The sequence below is a fragment of the Perognathus longimembris genome, chromosome 8 (genome assembly GCF_023159225.1).
Source record: "Perognathus longimembris pacificus isolate PPM17 chromosome 8, ASM2315922v1, whole genome shotgun sequence".
Taxonomy (NCBI): Eukaryota; Metazoa; Chordata; class Mammalia; order Rodentia; family Heteromyidae; genus Perognathus; species Perognathus longimembris.
This window is the reverse complement of record NC_063168.1, coordinates 3,986,723-4,010,182: the sequence shown is the minus strand read 5'-3', so window position 1 is coordinate 4,010,182 and position 23,460 is coordinate 3,986,723. Positions and strand designations below refer to the sequence as shown.

The 23,460-nt window shown below is 45.6% G+C and overlaps 1 protein-coding gene across 3 annotated transcripts in view; it reads left to right on the top strand.

Annotated features, from left to right (window-relative positions):
- Aff3 (AF4/FMR2 family member 3) overlaps positions 1 to 23,460 on the top strand; it is a 478,613-nt gene that overhangs the window by 411,738 nt on the left and 43,415 nt on the right. For all 3 annotated transcript variants that reach the window (XM_048352397.1, XM_048352395.1, XM_048352398.1), the window contains one exon: positions 21,780 to 21,966. In XM_048352397.1, coding sequence (XP_048208354.1) covers positions 21,780 to 21,966 — 187 coding nt within the window. The remainder of the gene's footprint in view (positions 1 to 21,779; positions 21,967 to 23,460) is intronic.

Below are 23,460 nucleotides of genomic sequence, written 5' to 3'. Positions count from 1 at the left end.
CAGGCCAATAGGTCTAGGGATTTAAGCCATCTTTCTGTTCTCTACACTTAAAACAGAACATGACAGACCCCTTGAAAAGTGCAGCGGTAGGGTTTAGACAGATATGTGATGAGAAGAGCTAAGCTAACATTATCTCCCATTACTTCTGTTTCTTGAGGATCTTTTCCCATCCCAGCTGGCTGGAAAACCAGTACCTAACACTAGCAGTTAAAAATGAAGCAGATTTCGCTCCTGTCTCTCGAGCCATCTGTGGCCTATGGACCTGCAGAATGTGAATCTCACTCATATAGATTGTTGCTCGCGGTACTAGGTACCAGCACCTAGTTTTGCCAGCCTTCCTGCCTCAGTGAAGCAAAACAGCACTTTATTTACTGAGTGCCATTGGAGCCCACACAACGCTCCTGGGGTGTGGGGAGTGAAGTAACGTAACGTTAGGGGCTCTGACCCTTGCTTTTATCACAGGCCCGCTCCATGACTCCATCCACAGACCTTGTCCTTCATTCCTTTGCCCCTGCACATGGCTGCTTTTCTACCCCAGCTGTAGCAGGCCCTTTTCTTTCCACTGTTCACATACCGCCCTCCACTCACCTCTTGGTGGCAGCCAGCCCTGATAGACCAAGCCACTTTCTCTCTTGACTTGCATGGATGACAGACTCCATCTTGTGCCTGTCAAATCTTTGCATCTCAGGCAGAGCCTGATGCATGGCCTGAACCCTGGTGACCTGGCTTGATTCTCTGTCCTTTTTTTTCTCATTTCAAGAGGAAAGAGTAATAATCTGTCTCTTCGCAATGCAGCCATTTGGTCAGGCCTTAGGAGATTATTTTAGGGAGAGAACTATATAAAACCAAAAACTGAGTACAGGGAAGGTGGGAGGAAAACTAGGGAGGGGGTAACAAGTATGACAGAAAATGTACTCACTACCTTACATATGTAACTGAAACCACTCTGTACATCTTGACAATGAAATTAAATTTTAAAAAACTGATTACAAACAACACCTGTTAGCAATACTTTTGTTACTAAAGAAAGCTATGGGAACAGCAGTTAGCTTTGCTGGCTGATTTGTCATCAAACATCCTGCTCTCTTTTTACCCCTAGTTCTTCCTCCCCCTTCCCCCATCCTGGTGCTTGAACTTAGGGCCTGGGCATTGTCCCTGAGCTTTGTCACTCAAGTCTAATGCTCTATCACTTTTAGCCACAGCACCACTTCTGGTTTTCTGGTGGTTAGTTGGTGATAGTCTTGCAGACTTTCCTGCCCAGGCTGGGTTCAAATTGTGACCCTCAGATCTCAGCCTCCTGAGTAGCTAAGATTACAGGTATGAGCCACTGGCAGCTGGCTCCCTTAATTCTTTACCTAGGAATCCTGTCATTTGTCTCCAAAATAACCAGTGAATGAGGTTCACGACAGCAACGGTAGAAAATGTTCTGCTTCAAAATCAGTTACTGTGGAGTAGCAGGGGGCTGCCCCAAACCTGGGTTCTGGACACCCTGGACGTCATTTGGATGTGGCTGGTCAGCTGAGTTCTCCGCTAACAGATTTGTTTCCAGTCATCTGCCAGCTGCTGTTCTTCTTTCTGTGCTGGTGAGGATTTCCCATCCTCCTGGACAGCAGCAGCAGCATTCTCATTCCATGGCTGTGTTTCTGAATCCTCTGAGATCACCAGCCAAAATGTGTGGAGCATTTGCTGCCCTCATGGAGAAGAGTCCTGAACCTTTGCTGTCCCTGAGCCCCCCAGTCCCAGAACAGTGGGAAGAGCAGGTATGTCAAGGCCATGAGGAACCTCACTGTCTCCCTGACCAGAATTCAGGTGTCAGCAAATGTGGCCAGAACAGTAGAGCTAATTCTGCATGGAGTGAAGACCTAGACTTGGGCAAATACCTTTGTTTATTGGTGCCACTTCCTAAAGGGCCGTTGGAAGCCTAGTGGAAACTCTGGTGAGCACGGATGTGTGGTAGAAGCTAGGAAAGGTGACTGGGAAAACTGTGTACCTATGCAGCAGGAGCAGATCACACCCTCCCCCCAACCAAACTGGACAGGGTTGTGTGCTTCATCTCAGCTCCATTGTGCCCGCTGAAATCCCATGTCTTCTCACAAGGTGGTAGCTCTTCCACACATTGAGCCCAGGACAGACTTGGCCTCTCCTCCTGAAGTCTCGGCTCCTTTGTTGTATCCCAGCCATGCCAGGGCACCTTTAGGAATTCTTCTGAAGATGGCCTCGTCTCTGCACTGTGGTCTACTTAATGGGGAAGTAGTGAAGACCAACTCTTAGCCTTTATTTCTACAGAGGTGGCAGTCGCTTCCATAGGCTACCTCACATCTTCTAACCTTGTTGTTTTGCATTATTAGTTAACCCTCTGGCTTAACCTTGCCTTTGCAAACTTCAGTATTGAATCCCCATCATACCTGTAATGTTTTCTTTACCTCTGGCCAGGAGCATGCTGACCGAGAAAACATCTGCTGGAAGTCATTGCTAACACTCTAGCATAGGCACAGCTTCTAAAAGAAATGGGAGGTCTTCATGAGCTTCTCCCCTCCGTAGTGGTCATAGGTCTGAGATCTTGAGTAAGTTGCTGCCACTGTGAGCAGCCTCCAAAAGGGAACCAGTAGACAAACTTGGTAGATTGTCAGACTTAGGTCCCTCCATCTGTTGTGGACTGAATATATGTGTGCCCTCCACACACACTCTGTCCTAAAATCCTTACATTTAAACCTTGATTCACAATGTCCCTAGTAATAGGAGCTGGGGCCTCTGGGAAGATTCTGAGCCCAGAATCTGACATAACAGGATTAGCAACCTTATAAGAACAAAAAGAAGTCAGGTACCAGTGGCTCACAGCTGTAATCCTAGCTACTCAGGAGGCTGAGAGCTGAGAATTAAGGTTCAAAACCAGCCTGGGCAGGAAAAGTCTGTGAGACTCTTACCTACAATAAACTCCCCAAAACCTGGAAGTGGAACTGTGGTTCAAGTGGTAGCTCATTATTAGCCTTGAGCACAAAAGCTCAGGGACAGTGCCTAGGCCCTGAAATCAAGCCCCAGTACTGACACTAAATAAATAAACAAACAAATAAATAAATAATAAAGCCCAGCTATGTCCATTGTAATAGATAGGTCTGAGAGCCATGGTGTCCTCAATAGCAGACCATTTGCCTAGAACGTCCCAAGTTCCATCCTAGAACCAATGTGATCTAAAGATCAAGAATGGTAATCCAAAGGAAGTTTTACCTCTTACGTCGAATATGAATAAAACTGGCAACAGTGAGCGCCCTAGATTTCAGATGCTGCTTTTTTTTTTAAGTAAAATGCCACAAAGAGAGCACAACCTTATTACTTATTACAACCTTATTACAACCAACATTATTACTACAACTATGTTCTGTTGAATAAAAGAATACCTTCCGTTTTCTTGTGTAAACACAAAGGAATGCAGCCCAGGCTGTTAGCGCTTGGTGTACCACAGACCCCTTGGGAACCGCATTCTCTCTACCTCTCCCATGGAGCACAAGAAGCACATCTTTCTTTATGGAAATTTTAGTCTCTTCGTACTGCTCACATTAGAACTCAAAATGAGCTGTATGGTTTCACTCACCTCCTAGTTAGCAGATTTGCTCTGCTGATTATATGAGGTTATACGAGTCTTGTTTTTGTCCCTTTCAACTCATCCAAAAGCTCCGATTTAGTGACTTTATAGACCCTTGATTATATCTTAACACTGCTTTAATTTTGTCTTCTTCCTATTCTTCTATCACCTGGCTGCTTTTAAGCACTGTGTCCCAGTGATTTAAAATATAGCTCAAGGAACTTGAAGTATGAATTTCCAGGTCTCCAGATTTCCTGGTCGGTGATTAATTGTAATTAATCCTCTGACCTGTCATTCTGTCTCTGATGCTGCCCTGCAACCCAGAGGACATATTGCAAAACTTGAAGCACGCCTCCTCCCGCACATTATTTAGTGGTGATGTGGTAGCCGGGCGCCATCATTCTCCCTTAAATCACCTGTCTCACACGGAGCTCCGTGCTCAGTGCTGTGTATGCCCTGACCACATGCTTTTACAAAATTAAACATGCAGATTTAGTCGATAGAAATCCAGCAACAATGGGCAGTTCTGTGGTAGAAGTATGTCCCTAATATTGTTATTCATTATCTGAAATCCAAACCTCCCTGGGTGCCCAGCAAACCTACACCAACCATATTGTGATCAAAGCCTATCGAGAAGAAAATAGTCTATAAAAGTACGTGGTTTTGTTGGAAATCATATTTTTAAGTAGCGCTTAAGGGATCATCCTTTGTACACAAATGACAGGTGCAAGTTCAAATTCTACCTCATCCTTCCAGAGAGTTTTCTTGAAAATGACCTTTCTCTTTGCGAAGCATAGGATGGGGGCTAGGGCTGTAACTCAGCGGAAGCGTGAGGGGTGGCCTGAGGCCCTGGGACTCCAATCACAGCACGAGAGAGGAACACAGAAACCATACAGTTAGGATCCGACTTGCAGCAAAAGTGCCCGGCTGCTCCTCTTCCCAGAGGAGTGTGTGTTTATTTGTCTCCTACTTTGTGTTGTCCCTGCTGCATGTGTCGCCTCTTTGGAAACCTGGCTGTGGGTGGGGACGCCCTTTGTAGGTTGCAAACCCTGCCTGAGCTCCTGCTCCCTCCGTCTCTCCACGCGTGCCCTGATGGGAATCAGCTTCCGCCATTCCCTCCGAAGCAGGGCTGCTGCCCCAGTACAGGCTCATCTTTGGCTGCTCTTTCTTAAGTCTGTTGCACAAAGAACTGCCTATTTTGATCAAGTGGAAGCTGTCAATAATTCTAGGTCTGTCTCTCCATTTGTGGAGGCGGAAGAGATTTCTCCATTGGCCTCTAATAGCAGCAGATAATAGACTGAGGGCTTCACCCCTTGTCAAGTGGCCTTGTTTCTTAAGTCTCTCATTAACAGGTCTGTGTATGGGTGATATTTTCTTTCAATCTTTCTTAAGCACTATTACTCCCTTGGTTTTCATACTGCATTAATTATTCACTGACTAACTTTTTACCAGCACTAATTAATGAGATGAATTACATAATTGAAGTGGTAGTAAATATTATAAAGCAACTACTAAAGTAGTAATTTCCATTCAAAATTATTTTAATTATATGGGACTCCAACTTATTTAAAACCCTGTCTCCACAGAGCTTCTTTTGAGCTTCTGAAACTGTCAGCACCTGGGTTTCCTGGTGCTAGTCTGGGAAGTTGTGTTCCGCATTTACATTAGTGGGCCGGTAGGGAATCTCCAGGCAGATTGGTGGCAGGGTAAATGACAAGCCTGACCTGGACCTTCAGAAGGCCTTGCTCCCGGGACTGGACAGTCACCTGTGTGTAAGGCACATTCTTGTAGAGGAAGACAAAGGTTCTGAGCATGGAAAGCTGCTCCCTGTGCCTTGCAAGCATTCGGAAGAGCCTGTCTTGTACAGCTGTAAAGAGTAGAATAGGGGCTAGGGATGTAGCTCAGTGGAAGCGTGAGGGGCTGGGGTGAGGCCACCAGCCTCATATTTTTTAAAGCTGTAAATTCAAGGTCAACAAGCGCGCTTGGCTCTTTGGCATTAACCCAAGCACACCTGCCAAGACAGGCTGATAACACACTACTTATAGCTGCCTCTTATCCCCTCTATGACCACCCAATGCTTCCTGGGGCTTCTCTACATTATCATTCCTTTGGGGTGGGCAGGAGGACGCTTTTCTTTGAAGAGAGTAGCTCTGACTAGAGACTTGAAGCTAAGCTTCCATGGGAAAGTCTCCGCTCTCAAGGTCTGACCCACTCCTCCGAGTCATCTGCCTGTTTTCAGAGTCTGTGCTCTAACGCCAGAGGACAAGGCAACCGGCCCTGCAGAGGACTCCATCAGCCCTGCAGAGGACTCCATCAGGTCAGGCAGGGCTGGGCTGAGTGCTCTGTGGACCTGTTGGGCAGTATATAGCGCGCTTTTCCTGTAGTGAGCAGCTCGTTGGTGGGAGCCGGTGGCTCACGTTCTCTGTGATGTGCATCTAAGAGCCAGAGAGCATGGCCTTACTAACACCACACTCGGGAATAAGAGAAAAAACATTCTCACTGCATTCAAGTTTATTTTTCTCTGTGTGTGTGTGTGTGTCTATCTGCACACACACACACACACACATACACACTTCTTTTTCTCAGCACTTACTCTCTTCCTTTCTTCCTCTGTTGTTTTTCTGTCTTCTCATGAAATAACTGCTCTTTGCAGCACACCTCAGAGAAACAAAGGCTTGCCGCTCACCTGCCTTCTTGTAACTGACTTGCCCACATTGTGATTTCCCTCTCCTGGCCCGTTCTCAGCGGGCTGACGCACCTCTTGGCCTTCTCTGGGGGTGCAGCTTCCTTAGCAGAGTGGAGCCCCAGGAGCAGCAGGGTTTGCAGCCCTGTTCTTATTTTCCCTCGGTTCTAGCAGCAGTTGTGCTCGATTGGGCTTCAAGGCCTGCTGTGCTTTTTTTCTCAGAGTTCCTCTCAGTACAGCCTTACTGAGATTACGAAGCAAGCCAGTGTTCCACACCCACTGGTTTGCCATCCATCAACCCTGGATGGAAGCATTCAGGAAAAAACAACAAAAATCCCATCTGTACTAAGTATGCACAGATTTGTTCTTTTCATTATTTCCTAAATAACAGTATAACAATTATTTACAGAGCATTAACTTTGCAGTAGTTATTATAATTTATCTAGAAATGACTAGAAGTACATGGAAAGATGCATACCAGCCCTATGCAAATGCCATATTTAACACAAGGGACTGGAGCATGTAGAGTCTTGGATGTAGGGACCTCAGAATGGCTATTTGCTTATAGAATTGCAGCTTCACAAGACACAGGAAATTAGTTAACCATAATCTATTTGTTCAAATCTCTTCCTTGTCCCTTATGCAGACAGAAGGGCTGCTTGGTACTGGATGCTGCAAAATGAAATGGAGGATAAATGGTTCCACTCGGGAACACCTGAACACCTCCCCACCCCTGTGAATCCCAGTGTTCTCGTTCCTCCTTTATCCCATCTCCTTTGCCTAGATCTCACCCCTGCTCACGTAGGATTTGGGGATAACTACTTCTTTGTATTTGGGAACCTGCTGCTGTCCCACTGCCTCCAGAGACTCCTCCCTGAAAACATTCGCCCTCCTCCTCCCCTGGTTGCCAACTGGAACTAAGAATTCCATCACAGAAATTTCCAGTAGTACACCATACATAGGCTGGTTAACCTCGCACTTCCTCCCACACCGGACAGCAGAACAGCTCGGGTTAGTGAGTACAGTTCAGCAAGGAGCACTGGAAGTTCTAGATGGCAGAAAGCCTCATTGACCTAAAACGGAGAACAGAAGTGCCCTCGGTAAGACTGCCTGCAGGCAGATTCCTCGAAGTAACTGCGCTCGGCAGGGGAGCAAAGCTGAGAAATAGCCCTGGGTCTCTTGTGGGTTGTGCGCAGCCTCCCTCGGTCCCCAGCTCTGTGGGTACCCACCCGGCAAGGAATCGGACACCCATAGCTCCAGCTCCAGTGTTCTCTAGTCTTTTTTTTTTCTTGGCCTACCACTGCTCATCAGCCTCCATAAGAAAAATGAAAAGAATTCAAAAATATGAATGAACACAACCCCTAGTTAGGAACTTACTAGAGATAAGTAAAGTAAGGGTTACCAGACTTTTAACCACAGATTTATCAAAAGCTATTAGAAGTGAAAGGGATCTTAGAACTCATCTGGTCCAGGCCCTTCTCTTAGCAGATGAGGTCACTGAGACCCGTATTGAAGTTATTGACACAGGTGGGACTCGAGCCCAGGTACGCCGATTCCTGGCTAGATGGCTGTCCCGGCATGTGAGCTGGGCTGGCCCTCTTGGTCATTGTCCGTATTCTGCAGCTATAATAAAAATTTCCCAGAATGGGTGCTTTGTAAAGAAGAGGGGTTTATTTGGCTCATGATTCTGAGGACTCAAAAGTCTGAACTTGTTAGTCTCGGCGTCAGCCAACTACAGTTGTCCATGCAGCTGCAGCACAGCAGGGCGGCGTGCAGACGCGCGCACAGGTGCCAGGAAGGAAGGAACGGGCTGTTCGCGCTGCTCCCCGGCGCTCAGAAGCCCTCGCCGTGTCTGTCCGTAAGGACATTCATCTCTTTCATAGGCGGTGTCCCTCTGTTCTAACTAACTTCCACTAGGCCCAACCTCTTGAAGGTCTACGACCTCTCACCATCCCCACACTTTGGACCAAGCTTCTAGCACAGAAAGCTTTGTGGGGCACACTCGGGCATTCAAAACCACAGCAGTCACAGAACAGATACATGGCTAATTTGACTTGTGTCCGTTGTCTGGAACAGGCAATCTGTGAGGAAGACCTGGGACTGGCTGTCTAATAGCATGCCTTTCTTCCCGGCCAGTAACATGCCTATTTGACCAGCCAAAGTGACAGGATCTTTAGGGGAGACTTGGAGTCCCAAGTCCCAGAAGACGGTTATTCGCTGGTCTAAGTCAGTGTCCGTTGTCATGCTCCCCTGTATGGAACTTGTTTAGTCATAAGCAGTAACAAACCAGTGAGACCTGGACTAACAAGAGAAGCCAGACTGTACTAGTCTTTCTCTGTATTTTCAAGTAGTGTCACGGCAATAGCAGGCATCTTTGGGTCTGTGGGAGAACCAACCTAAACACAAGGCAAGGATGGCAATGAGAAAAGATGTGAGGCCCAGAGGCCAATCCTGGAAACATTCCTCCTTGGGGCTTCTGCTTTTGAATTATACATGTTCCCAATTTTGTTTTCACTTATTTTAGTTGTGGCCCTGTTCCCCGTCACCAGGCAGCCTATCACAGCAGTGTGCCGATACACAGTTTTTGAAAAGGTCCTTTTGAGTGGCTCTCCCCATAGGAACATCTGAGTACTAGTTTACACGTTTGCCCTGGGCATCTCCATCCAGGGAACCCAGCTTGGTTTATGACAGCTAACAAGATCGCAGCTTGAACCGGTATGGCCACAAGTCTGGGTCTCAGATGCTTAGATTTGGTTTCCATAAAAATCCATTCACTCATCATGCTTATGTCTTATGCTCCTTGGTGAGATGCAAATTAAACACAACATGCTGCTAAACACAGGAGAGAAATGGAATTGGTTTGTTCAGACAGAGCTTGGGTTAGGAGGAGGATTTTCAGGAGCCCAACATGATTTCAAACTAAGATGAGGCACTGCCATTGCTCTGGGCCTCTTTTGACCTTGTTCAAGATCAGAGCTGCCTGAGACTTCGCACAAAAGGAAGTTTTGGAGAGGTATCATTGCTGGCTCGTTGCTATGTGATCTTGACAGCCACATCACATTGCTTATTTAGTAAGTGGTTCGAAATGATCTCTTGGGTTCCTTCCCCGGATAACATTTTATAGTTCGGTGAAATGACCAGACAATGTGGTTTAAAAAAGCAAATAAGCATGTGCTGATAGGTTAGCTCAGTGGCTCAGCATGTACTTAGCAAGCACAAGACCCTGGACTCAATCCCTGCAACTTGACCCCCAGAAAAGAAAAATTGGAAAAAAAGAAAAAAGCAAGATCCAGGCACTAGTGGCTCACATCCTTAGTCCTAGCTACTCAGGAGACTAAGATCTGAGTATCTCTTTGAGGCCAACCAGGGCAGGAAGGTCCATGAGAACCTTATCTCTAGTTAACCACCAAAAACCTGGAAGTCAAGCAGTGGTTCACAAGGCAGAGTGCTATCCTTGAGCAAATGAGCTCAGGGACAGCACCTAGGCCCCGAGTTCAAGCTCCAGGACCAGTACCACCAAACAAACAAAAAAAGAATGCCAGATGCTAGTGACTCAGGCCTGTAACCCTTACTACTCAGAAAGATGACATCGGAGAATCTCAGTTCAAAGCCAGCCTGGGCAGACAAATCCAAGAACTCTTATCTCCAGGCTACCACCAAAAGCTGGAAGTATATGGCTGAGCAGCAGCCTTAAGCAAAGGAGATAAACTACAGCAAAGGGCTCTGTGTTCAAGCTCTAGTACCAGCACACACACACACACACACACACACACCACAAATTTTTTTTTAGGAGACAGCTATTTTAACACCTGTAATCTCAGCATTCAGGAGGATAAAGCAGGAAGATAGTGAGTTCTAGGCCACCCTGGGCAACATATAAAGAACATGATATTCGATGCAAACAGAATCTAAAGAGACAAAGTCATTATGAAAAAAAAAGTAAGTTAGAGAAATTTCTAGCTGATTAGGTCACGTTAGAATAAAGAAAGAATAAGGCGCTGGGAATATGGCCTAGTGGCAACAGTGCTTGCCTCATATACATGAAGCTCTGGGTTTGATTCCCCAGCACCACATATATAGAAAATGGCCAGAAGTGGCGCTGTGGCTCAAATGGTAGAGTGCTAGCCTTGAGCAAAAAGAAGCCAAGGACAAAGCTCTGGCCCTGAGATTAAGGCCCAGGATTGGCAAAACAAAAACAAAAAAAATAAAATAAAGAATAATACTAGCTACCATTAAGCACAACCTGGCTGAGTATTGAGCAGTATACTGAGAACATTAACAGCATTTTATTTTATTTTTTATTCGCTTATTTATTGTCAAAGTGATGTACAGAGAGGTTACAGTTTCATATGTTAGGCCTTGGGTACATTTCTTGTACTATTTGTTACCTCCTCCCTCATTCCCCCTCCTCCTCCCTCTTTCCCTCTCCCCCCATGAGTTGTTCAGTTGGTTTACACCAAATGGTTTTGCAAGTATTGCTTTGGGAGTCGTTTGTCTTTTTATCCTTTGTCTCTCGATTTTGATATTCCCTTTCACTTTCCTAGTTTTAATACCAGTATATATAGTTTCCAATGTACTCGGATAATATACAGTGATAGCACAGGTACAACCACAGGAAGGGGATACAAGAGGATCATCAACAATAGAAGCTACTTAAATTTTAAATTTTAGTCTATCTAGCAACCCCATGACTTTGGCACTATACCACTGAGGCCACTGAGGTTCACAACAGTCAAGCAGTTCCCCAGTGTCACACTGCCAGCAAGTACAGGAGGTAAAATGTCCAGATGATTCTGGGAAGTCTACCATCCATCCTGCCTCACACAGCAAAATCACGTTACTACGCCTGATTAGGGCGAGAAATGCTGCTGGTTTGCCTGCTTTGCTGGGCAAGTTCCATTCTCCTGAGAGCACAAGAAAGGCAGCATCAACAGTCAGAATCTGGGTTCTAGCCTTTCTTCTGTGGGGTTTGATGTGCAGCCTTGGATACATTCCTGATCCTCTGCTTTGCCTCTGTAAATCAGACAGAACCAAAGCTGACTTTCCTACTTCACAACTTCACGGGTTTATTGGGAGATTAATAGGAGACACTCAAAAGTACTTGGAAAATCTTGAAGAACCATGTAAATTTAAGTATCTGTGACTTTTTATTTATTTTTGTAGTGCTAGGGTGGACTCAAGATGTTATCCCTTCCTAAGCAGGTACTCCACCACCTGAACCACACCCAATCCTCTCTGCTTCCATTGCTTCTTGCTCCACCAGCTTGGACTGCAATCCTCCTGTGCTCCGTTTGTGTCCGGAATGATAAGCACGTGCCCCACACTCAGCTTTTTATTGGTTGAAATGGAATCTCACTAACTCTTTGCCTAAGCCCTCAAACCACTATTCTCCCAGTCGAGCCACTGGACTCAGTATATTACCTTTAAAAGTAGTCAAGGACAAGTGAGAAAGGAAAAAGGTAACAGGTAAATGGTATGACTAGTAAGATGTGCCATGAACCTTGCGTATTTTAAACATAAGGAGTTGGGGTATATTTTTGCCACTGTAGAGACTGTAAGATATGACCTGGGAATATGGCCTAGTGGTAAAGTGCTCGCCTTGTATACATGAAGCCCTGGGTTCAATTCCTCAGCAACACATATATAGAAAAAGCCAGACGTGGCACTGTGGCTCAAGTGGCAGAGTGCTGGCCTTGAGCAAAAAGAAGCCAGGGGCCCTGAGTTCAAGCCCCAGGACTGGCAAAAACAAAACAAAGACTCTAAGATTATGAAGTTCCTGTAAGGGGAGCAGTCTAGGACCTTTCTGCCTCAGGAACTGAAAAGATACAAATAAATTTGGGAACTCTATAAATAAGTCATGAATGACAGAATGTCTAATGGGCCATGGCTATAAAATGCTTCAGTTGCTGAGAGCTGCTCTTCAGGGGAGCGTGTGGGACTTTCTACAGACTCCAGCATGATTCCTCCACCCCAGGGCAGTGCAAGGCAGTGCTGTCACCTGACTCATGAGGACGGAGAGGATGCAGAATCAGTGTAGCACTCTGGTCTGGCATCTCAGCATTTCATTGTAGATCAGGTGACTGCAGCGCAGCAGAGCAGAGAGATTCCTGCCCTCATCCTGTAGCAGCTAGCCGCAAGGACAGCGTTGAACACCTGGCTGGAACCCAGGCCTTCCATCTCCATACTCCAGCATCCCAAATTCCCACACCTCTCCAGTGCATAAATTAACAGAATTAACTTCCACAGTCAAATAGACTTAGAAAAGCTAATGTATGTTTTATTAGTGAAAAACTGAAAAATTTGAGGATATAGAAATTACCAAAAAAAAAAAAAGTTAAATCCTCATAATCCCATTACACAGAAATGTCCTGCTTTGGCAAAGTGGCAGTAGGCAGGGACTGCAGCCAACACTCCCATGTTGTTTCTTGCACTGTGGTGCACCAGATACCACCGGAGGTTAGCAGTATTGAGCAGTCCCTTTCCATTTACTAAACATCAAGTGAGGGCTCTTGTTCCGTGATGTGCACTCTCCTGTTCCTCTCCTCTGGACGGCTAAACCGCCTGGGCACTGCGTAGAACACAAACATGAAAAGACGGAACTGTGGGGAGAAAGTACATTAGCTGGAGGCTTTGGGCCTCAGGAAAGGCCTGCAGCAAGTTCCTGGATTGGCATTCTGCCTCGCCTAGCAGAGAAGATGCTGGAGATCTCACACCGACAGACAGAATCCAGCTTCACCTAGCTAAAGGACCAGGAAACTAGTATCCTAGCAAGGAGAAAATTCAAAGGTAATAATCACCTTATTCCAGAAAAACACCATGGAAAATACTGTGGCCCCACCCTATCCCATGAGCAAAAGTCAAGTGGGGACCCTGGACCCCCCCACCTTTGTACTGTTGTAAGGAGACACACCCGCTACCGTGCTGACAGGACACTGTTACAAAACAATGTCTTTCCATAAACCTGTTATTATAATGCCATAAACAATAAGGACAAAATTGAAAAATCACTCATCATACTAAGAACCTGGAAAACCCCAACTTGAATTAGGAAAAACGATTAACAGATGCCAGTAGTGAGATGGCCCAGAAGCTAACATCAGAAAGAGAGTTTAAAGTAGTCATCATAAAATGCTTCAATAAGCAGTTAAGAGCATTGCATAAAAAAAAAATGGAAAAAGTCTCCACAAAAAAAAAAAAATATTGAAGGCTACAAAGAACCAAATGGAAACCTTATAACTGAAAAATCCAATAACCCCAATTTTTTGTGTGCTACCAGGGTTTGAACTCAAGGCCTTGCACTTGCTAGACAGATTCTCTACCACGTGAGCTGTGCCCCAGCCCTCTTTGTTTTATTGTCTCGCAAATAAGGTCTCACTTTTTGCCTAGACCAGCCTGGACTGAAATCTTCTGGTTTATACTTACCACGTGGCTGGGATACAGGTGTGAGCAACCGAGCCCAGCTCTTTAGAGATGGAGTTCCTCGAACTTTTGCCTGGGCTGGCTTCAAACCATGATCCTCCTGACTTCTGCCTCCCAGATAGCTAGGCATGAACTGCTCTGCCCTGTTCAGTAACTGCCATGTTTAAAACTCAGTGCATGAGTGGTATAACTCCTTTGAACAAAGAGTGAGCCATTAAAGAAAATGAATATCAGGAAGCTGAAACATGTTGTAGGAGTAGGGAGGAAGTCAGAGGAGGTCAAAGAGAGGTAGGGGTTCGTGGAGGGCGGAGGGGTGAGCAAATACAGTCATTGTGTTTTGTGTTCTGTGTGCACGGGTGAGTATGAGATGGGGGAGAATGAGGAGGGCCAACATTGGTTAGGAGACATTGTCCTCATAAGCGGACTTCTAGAATTGAGACCCCTTAGTATTTAATAAAAAATAAAAATTTTGAAAACTCAGTGAATGAGCTAGGAGCAGTCGCACATGCAGTAATTCTAGCTACTTGGGAGATAAGAGATCAGGGGATGGAAGTTCGAAGCCAGCCACAGCAGACAGGACACGAAACTCCATCTCAACAGATGAAGCTGGACATAATGACACACAGCTGTCATTCTTGCTGTGCGGAAAATACAAATATAAGAACTATGGTCCAGGCCAGCCTAAGGCCTCCAACCCCCAAAAAAGTGAGACTTTACTTAAAATATAACAAATACAAAAAGTACTTGATTGTAGTTCAAGCTAGAGAACACTTGCAGGGTGATAGTAAAAGATGTAAAGTCTTTAGTAGTACTGGAGTTAACGCAGGACTTAGTTCTTGCTAGGAGGTGCTCTACCACTTGAGGGTCACACTTTAGTCCAGGATCTAACATTTATGACATCAGAATCTCAGAAGGACAAGAGAAAGAACAAGTACCTGAAAAAAATTACTCAAAAGGCTTTGAAAGCCAAATTGTACAAAATACATAAACGTACAGGTTCAGGAAGCTACATGAAGCTCCTGACTGGATAAATCTAAAAGTATCCTTGTGAAGATACATCAGAGTCAAGCTGATGAAAAGAAAAGACAAAGGGGAAAATCCTGAAAGCAGTGAGAAATGAATGGCAACATGCGTGTGAGGGAAAGACAATTACAACCATTTGAATGACGTGAAACTGCAAAGCCACTGAGGCCAGAAGGAAGTAGTATATTGTAGTGCAAGACTGACAGGAAAAACCTATTAATCCATAATAATTCCATATCCAATGAAAGCCTTCATCTCTAAGGGCAAGTGAAGACCTCCTGACCCGACAGAAAGTCAAGTCATAGTCACCAGCGGATCTACTCTCAAGAGTAGCTGGGAAGAAGGAAAAACAGGAAGGAAATGATTCGAAGAAAAAAAGCACACCGATATCCTGGAGGAAATAAGAACAACAGAATAAAAAGAAGGTGTAATTATAATATATTTTCCTCTCTGCTTAGGATTTTTAATTTTGTTTGATAGTTAAAGCAACCTTTGATTCTGTTTTGTTCTCGATGTATGTAGAAGAAATACTTAATGCAATTGAGGAAGTGAGCCTTTTAGCTTCACTTAAACTGATAAAGTGATGGTCTCGGTATTTTGTGATAAATTGTGTGTGATATAAAAAAATTAAAAGTTCACTTAGAAAAATTCAAAAATTTGTACAAAGATAGAAATTTGAAAACATTGGAAGTAGAATGTTATTTTAGAGCATATTCTAATACATAGAAAGGCAAAAAAAGAACAGAAAAATCAAAAACTGAAAGAAAGGGGAGAATGCAGCTATTCTTTTAAAAATAGAAGTAAAATATCAGGTTTAATTTCTAAATGTATCAGTATTTACATTTAAATAAAAAGCCTAAATTCGTTGATGAAACATGTTGACAGGGAATTCTTTTTAAAGATGCTCCAACTATGTACTGTCATTATATTCAGTCACATATAACAAAACACAGATGTGACATTGAAATTCAGTTCTGGACAATGAGAGGAAGGTAAGAGGAGCCAGAAGAAAGGGCCAGAAAGCAGCATGCGCAAAGTTCCAGGCTCTCCAGAGACCCAGCCCAGCCAGGCACCAGTGCCTCACACCTGTTACCCTAGCTACTCAGGAGGCTGAAATGGGAGGGTCACAGTTTGAAGGCAGCCCCAGCAGACAAGAGACTTCTTTCTCCAGTTAATCAGCAGGAAGCCAGAAGTAGAGGTGTGGCTCCAATATTAGGCCCCTTGCCTTGAGCAAAAAAAGGCAAGCATGACTTGAAAGCCCTAAGCACAAACCCAATACTGGCAGAGAGAGGTGAGGGGGGAGGGAAAGAGAGGGGAAGAGATTATCAAGGGGTGGTCAGAAATAAAGCCACAGTTCAGAAATGGATCCACTGAGAGGAGGCCAACTATGGAAAACTCCGAAAAGACACATTCGGATCAATGTTCCTTGAGGGAAGTCACAACAAACAAAATCAAGTCAATACAGAACAATGGTTTCATCCACTTTGCTTTTTACATGGTACTTCCATCCACCGTGAACCCACTCAGGCCAGATTTTCAACATTTTCGGCATTTGTAATGTGGACACAGGACATAGTTTTAGATTGCCCGGTGTCAGTAGAAATGGTGTGATAAAGGACACCGCTGAGAGTTTGGAAATGAACCATTAGTGCATTGAGCATCAACTAAATGTTATCCTTCAGGCAATACCAAGGGATACACGGTACCAGGCTAAGCAGTCAGCCAAGCAGAGGGCCCAACAACCTCAAGCCGATGGAAAGCCTGCGGACAACTTAAGATAATCATTTGGGCTCCACGGTCAGAAAGGGCCTAGACTATAAGATCGAACATTTGGAACTTTGAACTTTTCCTCTACCGTCTGTGTTCAGACTTGGCCTAGGCCCAATTCTGAAAAGAATGCATCAACACAGCCAAAGGAAGAGACATTGCAAGCGGCCTAGAATGAATCCAGGCCTCTGTCAAAGGTGTATTTGAATCCTGGCCACTAGTAAAACCAGCAGAGCAGTTCAGGAAATCCCAATAACAAAAGCAACAACAATCTGTAATGGAGCTATGCTGAAATAGGCAGATGGAATTTAGAGTGCATGTAAGGAATATTCTCTGAAAAGAAACATTCAGATTGAAAGCATTCAGAAGATTTTTTTTTAATCCGGAAAGAGAGATTATAATCTTTCTGAAAAAAATCAGACCTCTTTAGTTAAGATTTGTTAACCCAGTAGTGAGTTAATGTGTGTGTGTGTGTGTGTTTGTGTTGTTTTGGTTTGGGTTTCTGTGAGAACCAAGGAAAAGTGTAGACGCCACCCTCCCCCCCCCCCCAGCTTCTAGAAACAATAGGGCTTGTACAATTTCACTGTCTTAGAGCTTACTCTCAGCTTCTCTAACTCCATTTTGGTGACTCCATGCTAGAGGGCTGCACCCCACCCATGGGGCTAGTTCCTTGTAGTTTGACATTTAAAAATACATGTAGCCCTCGTTTCTCTCTGTATCTAGGTAGCAACCATAGTATCCATTGTAAAAATGATCATAGTAATAGATTATAGAAATAACCATAGTCGTAGGTACAGAAATGCCCATGGCAGCTGTCAAGTTGGTCCACTTAGGATTGAGTACTGGAAAGTTTTAGCCCGTTCATGCTCGCTTAGTGATATTAGGGGAACATGATAACAATTGTTAGAATAAAGTTGCTTATAGGTCAGCCTGACCACAAAATTCTGCTTCTGTCAAGGGCTTGCTTAACCCGTTTGTGCCTTGCTCTACCCCTGCGTCAGCCCCCTGCGTCTGTGCTACGTGACCACCTGCTGTAGAATGCATAGCTTCTACCTTTAAAAGCCCAGGCCTGCGGTGGCTCAGTGCTGCTCTTTACCATCCCGATGGTGGACAGCAGACGCTGTGCACAGCTCAAGAAAGACTCCTAGCCCGATCGACTGAGTGCCGGTGACTTTCTTGTCGTGGGTGCGAGTCCTGGGTGGCCAGGATACTGCATTTCCCTTGAGGCGTCTGGGTTTTTCCGACAGGACCCCACAGTGCAGTCCGGCTGTCCTCGAGCTCCAGATCCTCCCGACTCAGCCTCCTAATTGCTAGAATTAAAGGCATCCATGCCCAGCTGACAGAAACACTCCTTCTATAGTCTCAGACTTCTTTTCATGTCTGAGAGTCATTGGCACCATGTTCATGCAATTACGTAGGGTCAGAACCTAGTCGGTAATATCCTAAAAACCTTCCAAAGTGATTGCGTCCCGCCAATTAACCCGGGTTAACATTGCAAGAAAAATTCCTCAGAGTTAATTTCGCTATCTGTGGTGTAGACAGGACAGCCAGTTGGCACAGTAGCATTTTCAGCTCGGGTTCTTTTGGTTTTGGGGTTTTGAGTGTGTTTCTGTTTTTGAGTTTGTTTTTGTGTGGGAATTCCAGGGCTTGAACTCACGGCCTGGGTGCTATCCCTGAGCTGCTGCTTCTTCTTGTTGTTATTGTTGTTGTTTTTCTCAAATCTACTGCTCACCACTTGAACCACAGCTTTTTTGGTTTGGAGATAAGAGTCTCACAGACTGTCCTACCCCAGGCTGGCTTTGGGCCACAGTCCTCAAATCTCAACCTCCTAACTAGGGTCACAGGCACGAGCCCCCAGTGCCCGGCCCTCTTGTCATTTTAACTCTATCCATCTGACAGTCTTCTTTCAACAAGGTCTTTCTGACACGTGCTTTTCTGTCAACTTCTGCTAGCAAGTGGGGGGGGTCTCTTCCTGTGGGGCTCACCGCCCTGGCTTCCCCCTCATTCTGCCCTCCCTGTCGCTGCTGGCCCCGCAGAAGCAAAGCACCCACAGGCCCTCTGCGTAGCAGTCACTAGACTGAGGCCAGGATCATAGCTTCTCCTCAAAGACCCGAGGGAAAATTGGTGAGCAGAGGAGAGGGGCCTTCATGGACGTGGGGATAAGTGAATGGATGTCTGGGCCTCACAGCTGGCCAACAGAGGCCTCCTGGGTAAGCCTGCCTGCCCTTGACAATGAGCTTTGCTAGCTATATTCTCTCTACCCATAGTGAAACAAATACCAGATGCTCCTCAGCTCACAGTTGGACTCCGTCCAGATAAACTTATCAGAAGTCGAAAACATCGTAGACTGAAAATGCGTTTGATCCAGATAACATAGCAAACATCTCAGCACGCCGAGGAGTCTCGGTTGTCTCCCTCACAGTTATGCGGCTGGCAAAGCCGTGGCTAGCCCCCTGCCACCGCCTAAGCCTACAGACCACAGCCCTGGGAAAGATCTAGACTCAACATCCGGTGCAGTTCCTCCCGAATGCATAGTGCTTTCGCGCCCTAGTAAATTAAGAATTCTCCGTGTATTCAATCCTGACCCAAAGATGTCATGATCCTCTCAACCCTTCTCAACTCAGCATGAAGAAATATGTAAATTTGCTCTCTTTCAGCTGTTTTTAAAGCGAGTAATAGTTACGGCTGTGTCATTTTAAGTCAGCTTCCTAATTTAATGAAGGAAAACACAGGAGTATGAGGCTTTTCTGCCAGTCTAATTCAGGTTGGAGATTCTGTCTCCTTGGGCTGGTGAGTCTCATTAATTTAGGACAGCAGTCATTAAAAGAAGGCAACATGACAACCGTACAGCGTGCATTTTCCCAGAAATTAAAGTGCTAATTTTTCCTAAGACAGCTCTTCCCTTTGTAGTGAAGGCCACCGGGAATCCCACACACGTGTGACGGCCTCAGCTGGCCACGCCAAGCCCGTGGCGCCTACAGAAGAAAGGAACCTCTGTTCCTTAGTGTGCAAATGCAAGCAGATAGAATGTCCTGATCAAGGACATTGACCAAGATTTTGTAAAAAACCAATTAAAATGTTCCTTGCTTATCCTAATTTCCTGGGCTTCAATATGGGTCTCCCTGTTCCCCGATAGAAAAAAGAATTCATTCCTGTTTCTCTGTGCATGTGTAGGTGTGTATACCTGCACGTTGTGTGCGTGTGTGTGTGTGTGCAAATGCATGCCCTTAGCGGTGCAGCAAGTGTACCAGTCCTGAGGCTTGAACTCGGGGCTTAAATGCTGTCCATCAGCATTATTGCTGTATGCTTGAGCCACAGTTCAACGTCCAGTCTTTGGTTTATTCGGTGGAGATCAGAGTCTCTGATTTGTCCGCCGGAGCTGCGGACCACGATCCTCAGATCGCAGTCTTGAGTAGCTAGGATTAAAGGTGTGAGCCGCTTACTGGTGCCTGGCCTGCGTCCTGTCTTTTTCCACCAGCCTTTTTACCAAGAAGCCTTTTGGTCATGTGTTGTTTTGCTTTTTGTTTTTTCTTTTCAGTTTTCTGTTTTTACCCTCAATGTTTTAGGGACCTACCGACAAATTATTGAACATGCATCCCAGATGCTCACATTTAGAGTTTAATTGTGTGTGTGTGTGTGTGTGTGTGTGTGTGTGTGTGTGTTTTCCATTGGCTATATCCATATCCATTCAGCTAGCAGAACATAAATTGATTCACAAGAAGGAAATACCACAGCCCCTTGGGCATGAACTACCCCTTATCGTGGGATCTTGCATTCCTCCCTCCTTACCAGACATAAGAAGGGGCTAGAAACGCCATTGCTGCAACTCAGACACAGCATGAACCTGCAGATATTGTCTGATGTGGAAGAATCTTGGCAGACCGTGGGTATGGACCATGACATTGGTGGAAAGAAATAAAAACCACTAAGGAAGGTTATAGTCAAAATCCACTTTCTCCTAACTCTGTCATTTTTAAAGGGTGTTTTTGTTTTGTTTTGGCCAGGTTCCTTACAAGATAGTTTCTTGTCTTAAGGCTTTCATAAGAGGAACAAAGACTTAATAAGTATCACTTCCCTCCCAGCCCCCTCTGTAGGATTTACGAGAGCCTGCCTGCCCTTGGGCAAAGCATTTATCAAAGATGTAAGGGATGGCTGAAAGGGGTTCTTTACCATGTCCAGCTGTTTTGCACTTGAGACCATAAACCCTAACAAGCTCCCCAATGACCTTCACTAATGCTCAGCCCCGATAAAGTCATGGTCACAATTGGAAGCAGCAGCAAGCAGATTTTTGCTGACTTGACGTTAAAAGTGACCCGCAGTTTCTGGGTTTAGAGCTTAACCTCAAAGGAACACATCCAGGTGTGTCTCAGTTCCATTGACTAAGGACTTGGAAGATGTTGAATATTATGTGAGTACTGAAATTTTCTTTTGACTTAAACACTCTTTGGATAGGCACATGCTATTTGAAATTTTGTGGTTAATGAATTACCATTGAAAAGCATTGACCGATTCTTTTTTCCCTGTTGTGTTTGACTGTATAAAGACTCTGTGGCATGTATATAAACATTGAGTTTAAACTTGAAATATTGTTTCTTCTGTAAGCCATTGCATTAAGGTTGAATTGTAAAGTCTACGTTAAGAGGGACAGTCGGTTCTTCCAGAAGGGACTGAAAGAAAGGTTGCTCTTTACGTACCACGCCAGCTCCCGTAATGACAGCAGCGTTTGAATCTACAGGCAGGAAAAGGCGCACAGCAAGATTTTAGCTCTGACAATCCCAAATTCTGAGGGACCTTCCAGCAGACCATGAAAGTTCAAAGCAGAGCCCTGTGCCCTTCCAGCCCTCTCCCGAAACCCTGCCATCTCTCATACCTCCCTTTCCTCTGTGGCAGAAGTAAAGCAAAGCCTCTTGACGCCTGGCAAAAGATTGCAGGCGTTGGGGGTTTCCTTGCATTTTTAATCAACGCTTGGAATCTAGGGTGCATGGAAAAGCCATCTCCAAAACAGCAGCGGTGTGAAACAGCTACTGGTATATTACACCTCTTCAAGCACCATGCATTTGTCTAGTACCTAGGTACCGAGGGGAACCAACCAACCCTCATTCTCAATTCGATTACTGGGTCTAATTGTGTGTAACCGTCCAGCTGCCCTTGACCTTGTTGTTTGCTCCTCAAGTCCAGAGCCCGCTTGACGGAGTGCAGACGGCCTCCCCTTTCCTTTTTGGGTATGGCAGCCTGCTGGTGTTTCCTGTTTGCTCACTTGGCTTTCCTTCCCTTTCCTTCCTGGGGGGGGTGGCGATGGGCTGGCAGCACCGTGGTCCAGCAGACCAACTGCAGAGGCTCCGTGCTGTCCAGCAAGGGCAGCAGCAGCGGCAGCAGCAGCAGCAGCAGCAGCTCGTCCAGCGACTCAGAAAGCAGCTCTGGATCTGACTCGGAGACCGAGAGCAGCTCCAGCGAGAGCGAGGGCAGCAAGCCCCCCCACTTCTCCAGCCCCGAGGTAAGACGAGCTTCACCTCCCCAACGCCGGCACGCTCCCAGTCCTGGTTCTCGCCCCGTCCGCTCCCCACTTTCCCACAGACCTCGGAGCCTGTTAGACGGGGGGCTCACGCTTTCCAGATTGTGTTCCCTCCTGCCAGTCTCCTCGTGACACTACTTCCTCTGAAGTACAAAGCATCATCTTTCACTGTCTGAAAAATCTGTTTGACTTCTAGAAACTTCCACATATGCTGTAAACATCACTAAAGGGAAATAACCTATGGACAGGGTCTCCCTCGGGGTCAGCTGAAGCAATAACCAGACAGGCAAGCCCCCTCCTACCTCCCCCCCTCCCCCCCGGAAGTGTGACCACCCGTAAATCACAGGAAAAAGGAGTTTTATGCATTAGACATGCTTAGAATCTTACTTCCCCCCCACAATTTGTCACGGATCAGAGGAACAAGGGCTATAAATATTAATAAAACCCTCTTAACTGTGTTTTCTTTGAGAAAATATAAAAGGGAAAATTAGCATCTCCCTACAAATAATAATGAAACCTTTTACAGCCGTGATCAGTATCTATTAGGATGATTTAGGTGCCTCGTATAAACACATTACAAGGTACCAATAAAAACGATTGCCAGTTCAACTCTGAAGTGGAAAGGGGGGATTAAATAGTAAACAGAGCATGAGGATTCTTGGGTGAGGGCCCAGAGTAAACTTTTCTAGTCTGCGGAGCCATAACAGGAGGTCTTGGTTTCTAAAGAGAAAAAAAAAAGAATAAGATACGGTTTCCTCCCTGAGCGTATAAACATTGGGCAACACCAGGGATGGTGGGGGTTGGGGGTTTTTTAACCTACAACCTTCTGTGGGGCCAAATTCTAAATGGACTCTGATGTGAAAGCAAATCCTTCCTGCAAACCACCGCCGTGAGTTGGGGCACCGGGTGAGCCCGAGCAGCACCGAGGTGCAGCTGGGGGCCTGGGATTCCCACGCAGGAAAGTCCGTGGGAGACGGACGGCACTAGGTTCACTCGGTGGTTCTTAAACTTCCACGGTTCTTGTTTCATTTCCCTGTGGCTCTCCTTCTCTCTTCAGCGCCTTTTCCACTCAGTGGCCAAGTTTTCCATTCATCCTGAAATAACCCTTTTCTCCAGCATTTCTCTCGTTCCTGCAATGTGCTTGCCCCTCTGTCTAGCTACCTACCTAACTACCTGTCCCTAGCTGTCTACATAAGATGCCAGCCTTACCACTTGGTGTGACCCTGGGGCTTCTCTTGGAAACTCAATTATTATTCCTGCCTCATCGCTCACTTATTCACGCACGCACCCAGTGTCCGCTGTACAAATGCTTGTGTATCGTCAGCCACAGACTCCGTTCGGCTCGAAGAAAAGACTCCATCTTCATGGTGCTAACCTTCTGTTGGAATCATTTAGAGGAGAAAAATGCAGACATTAAATAGAATAAGTAGACAAGGTCAGCAGGCTTTCCTAAAACTATAATTGGTTGAGCAACTA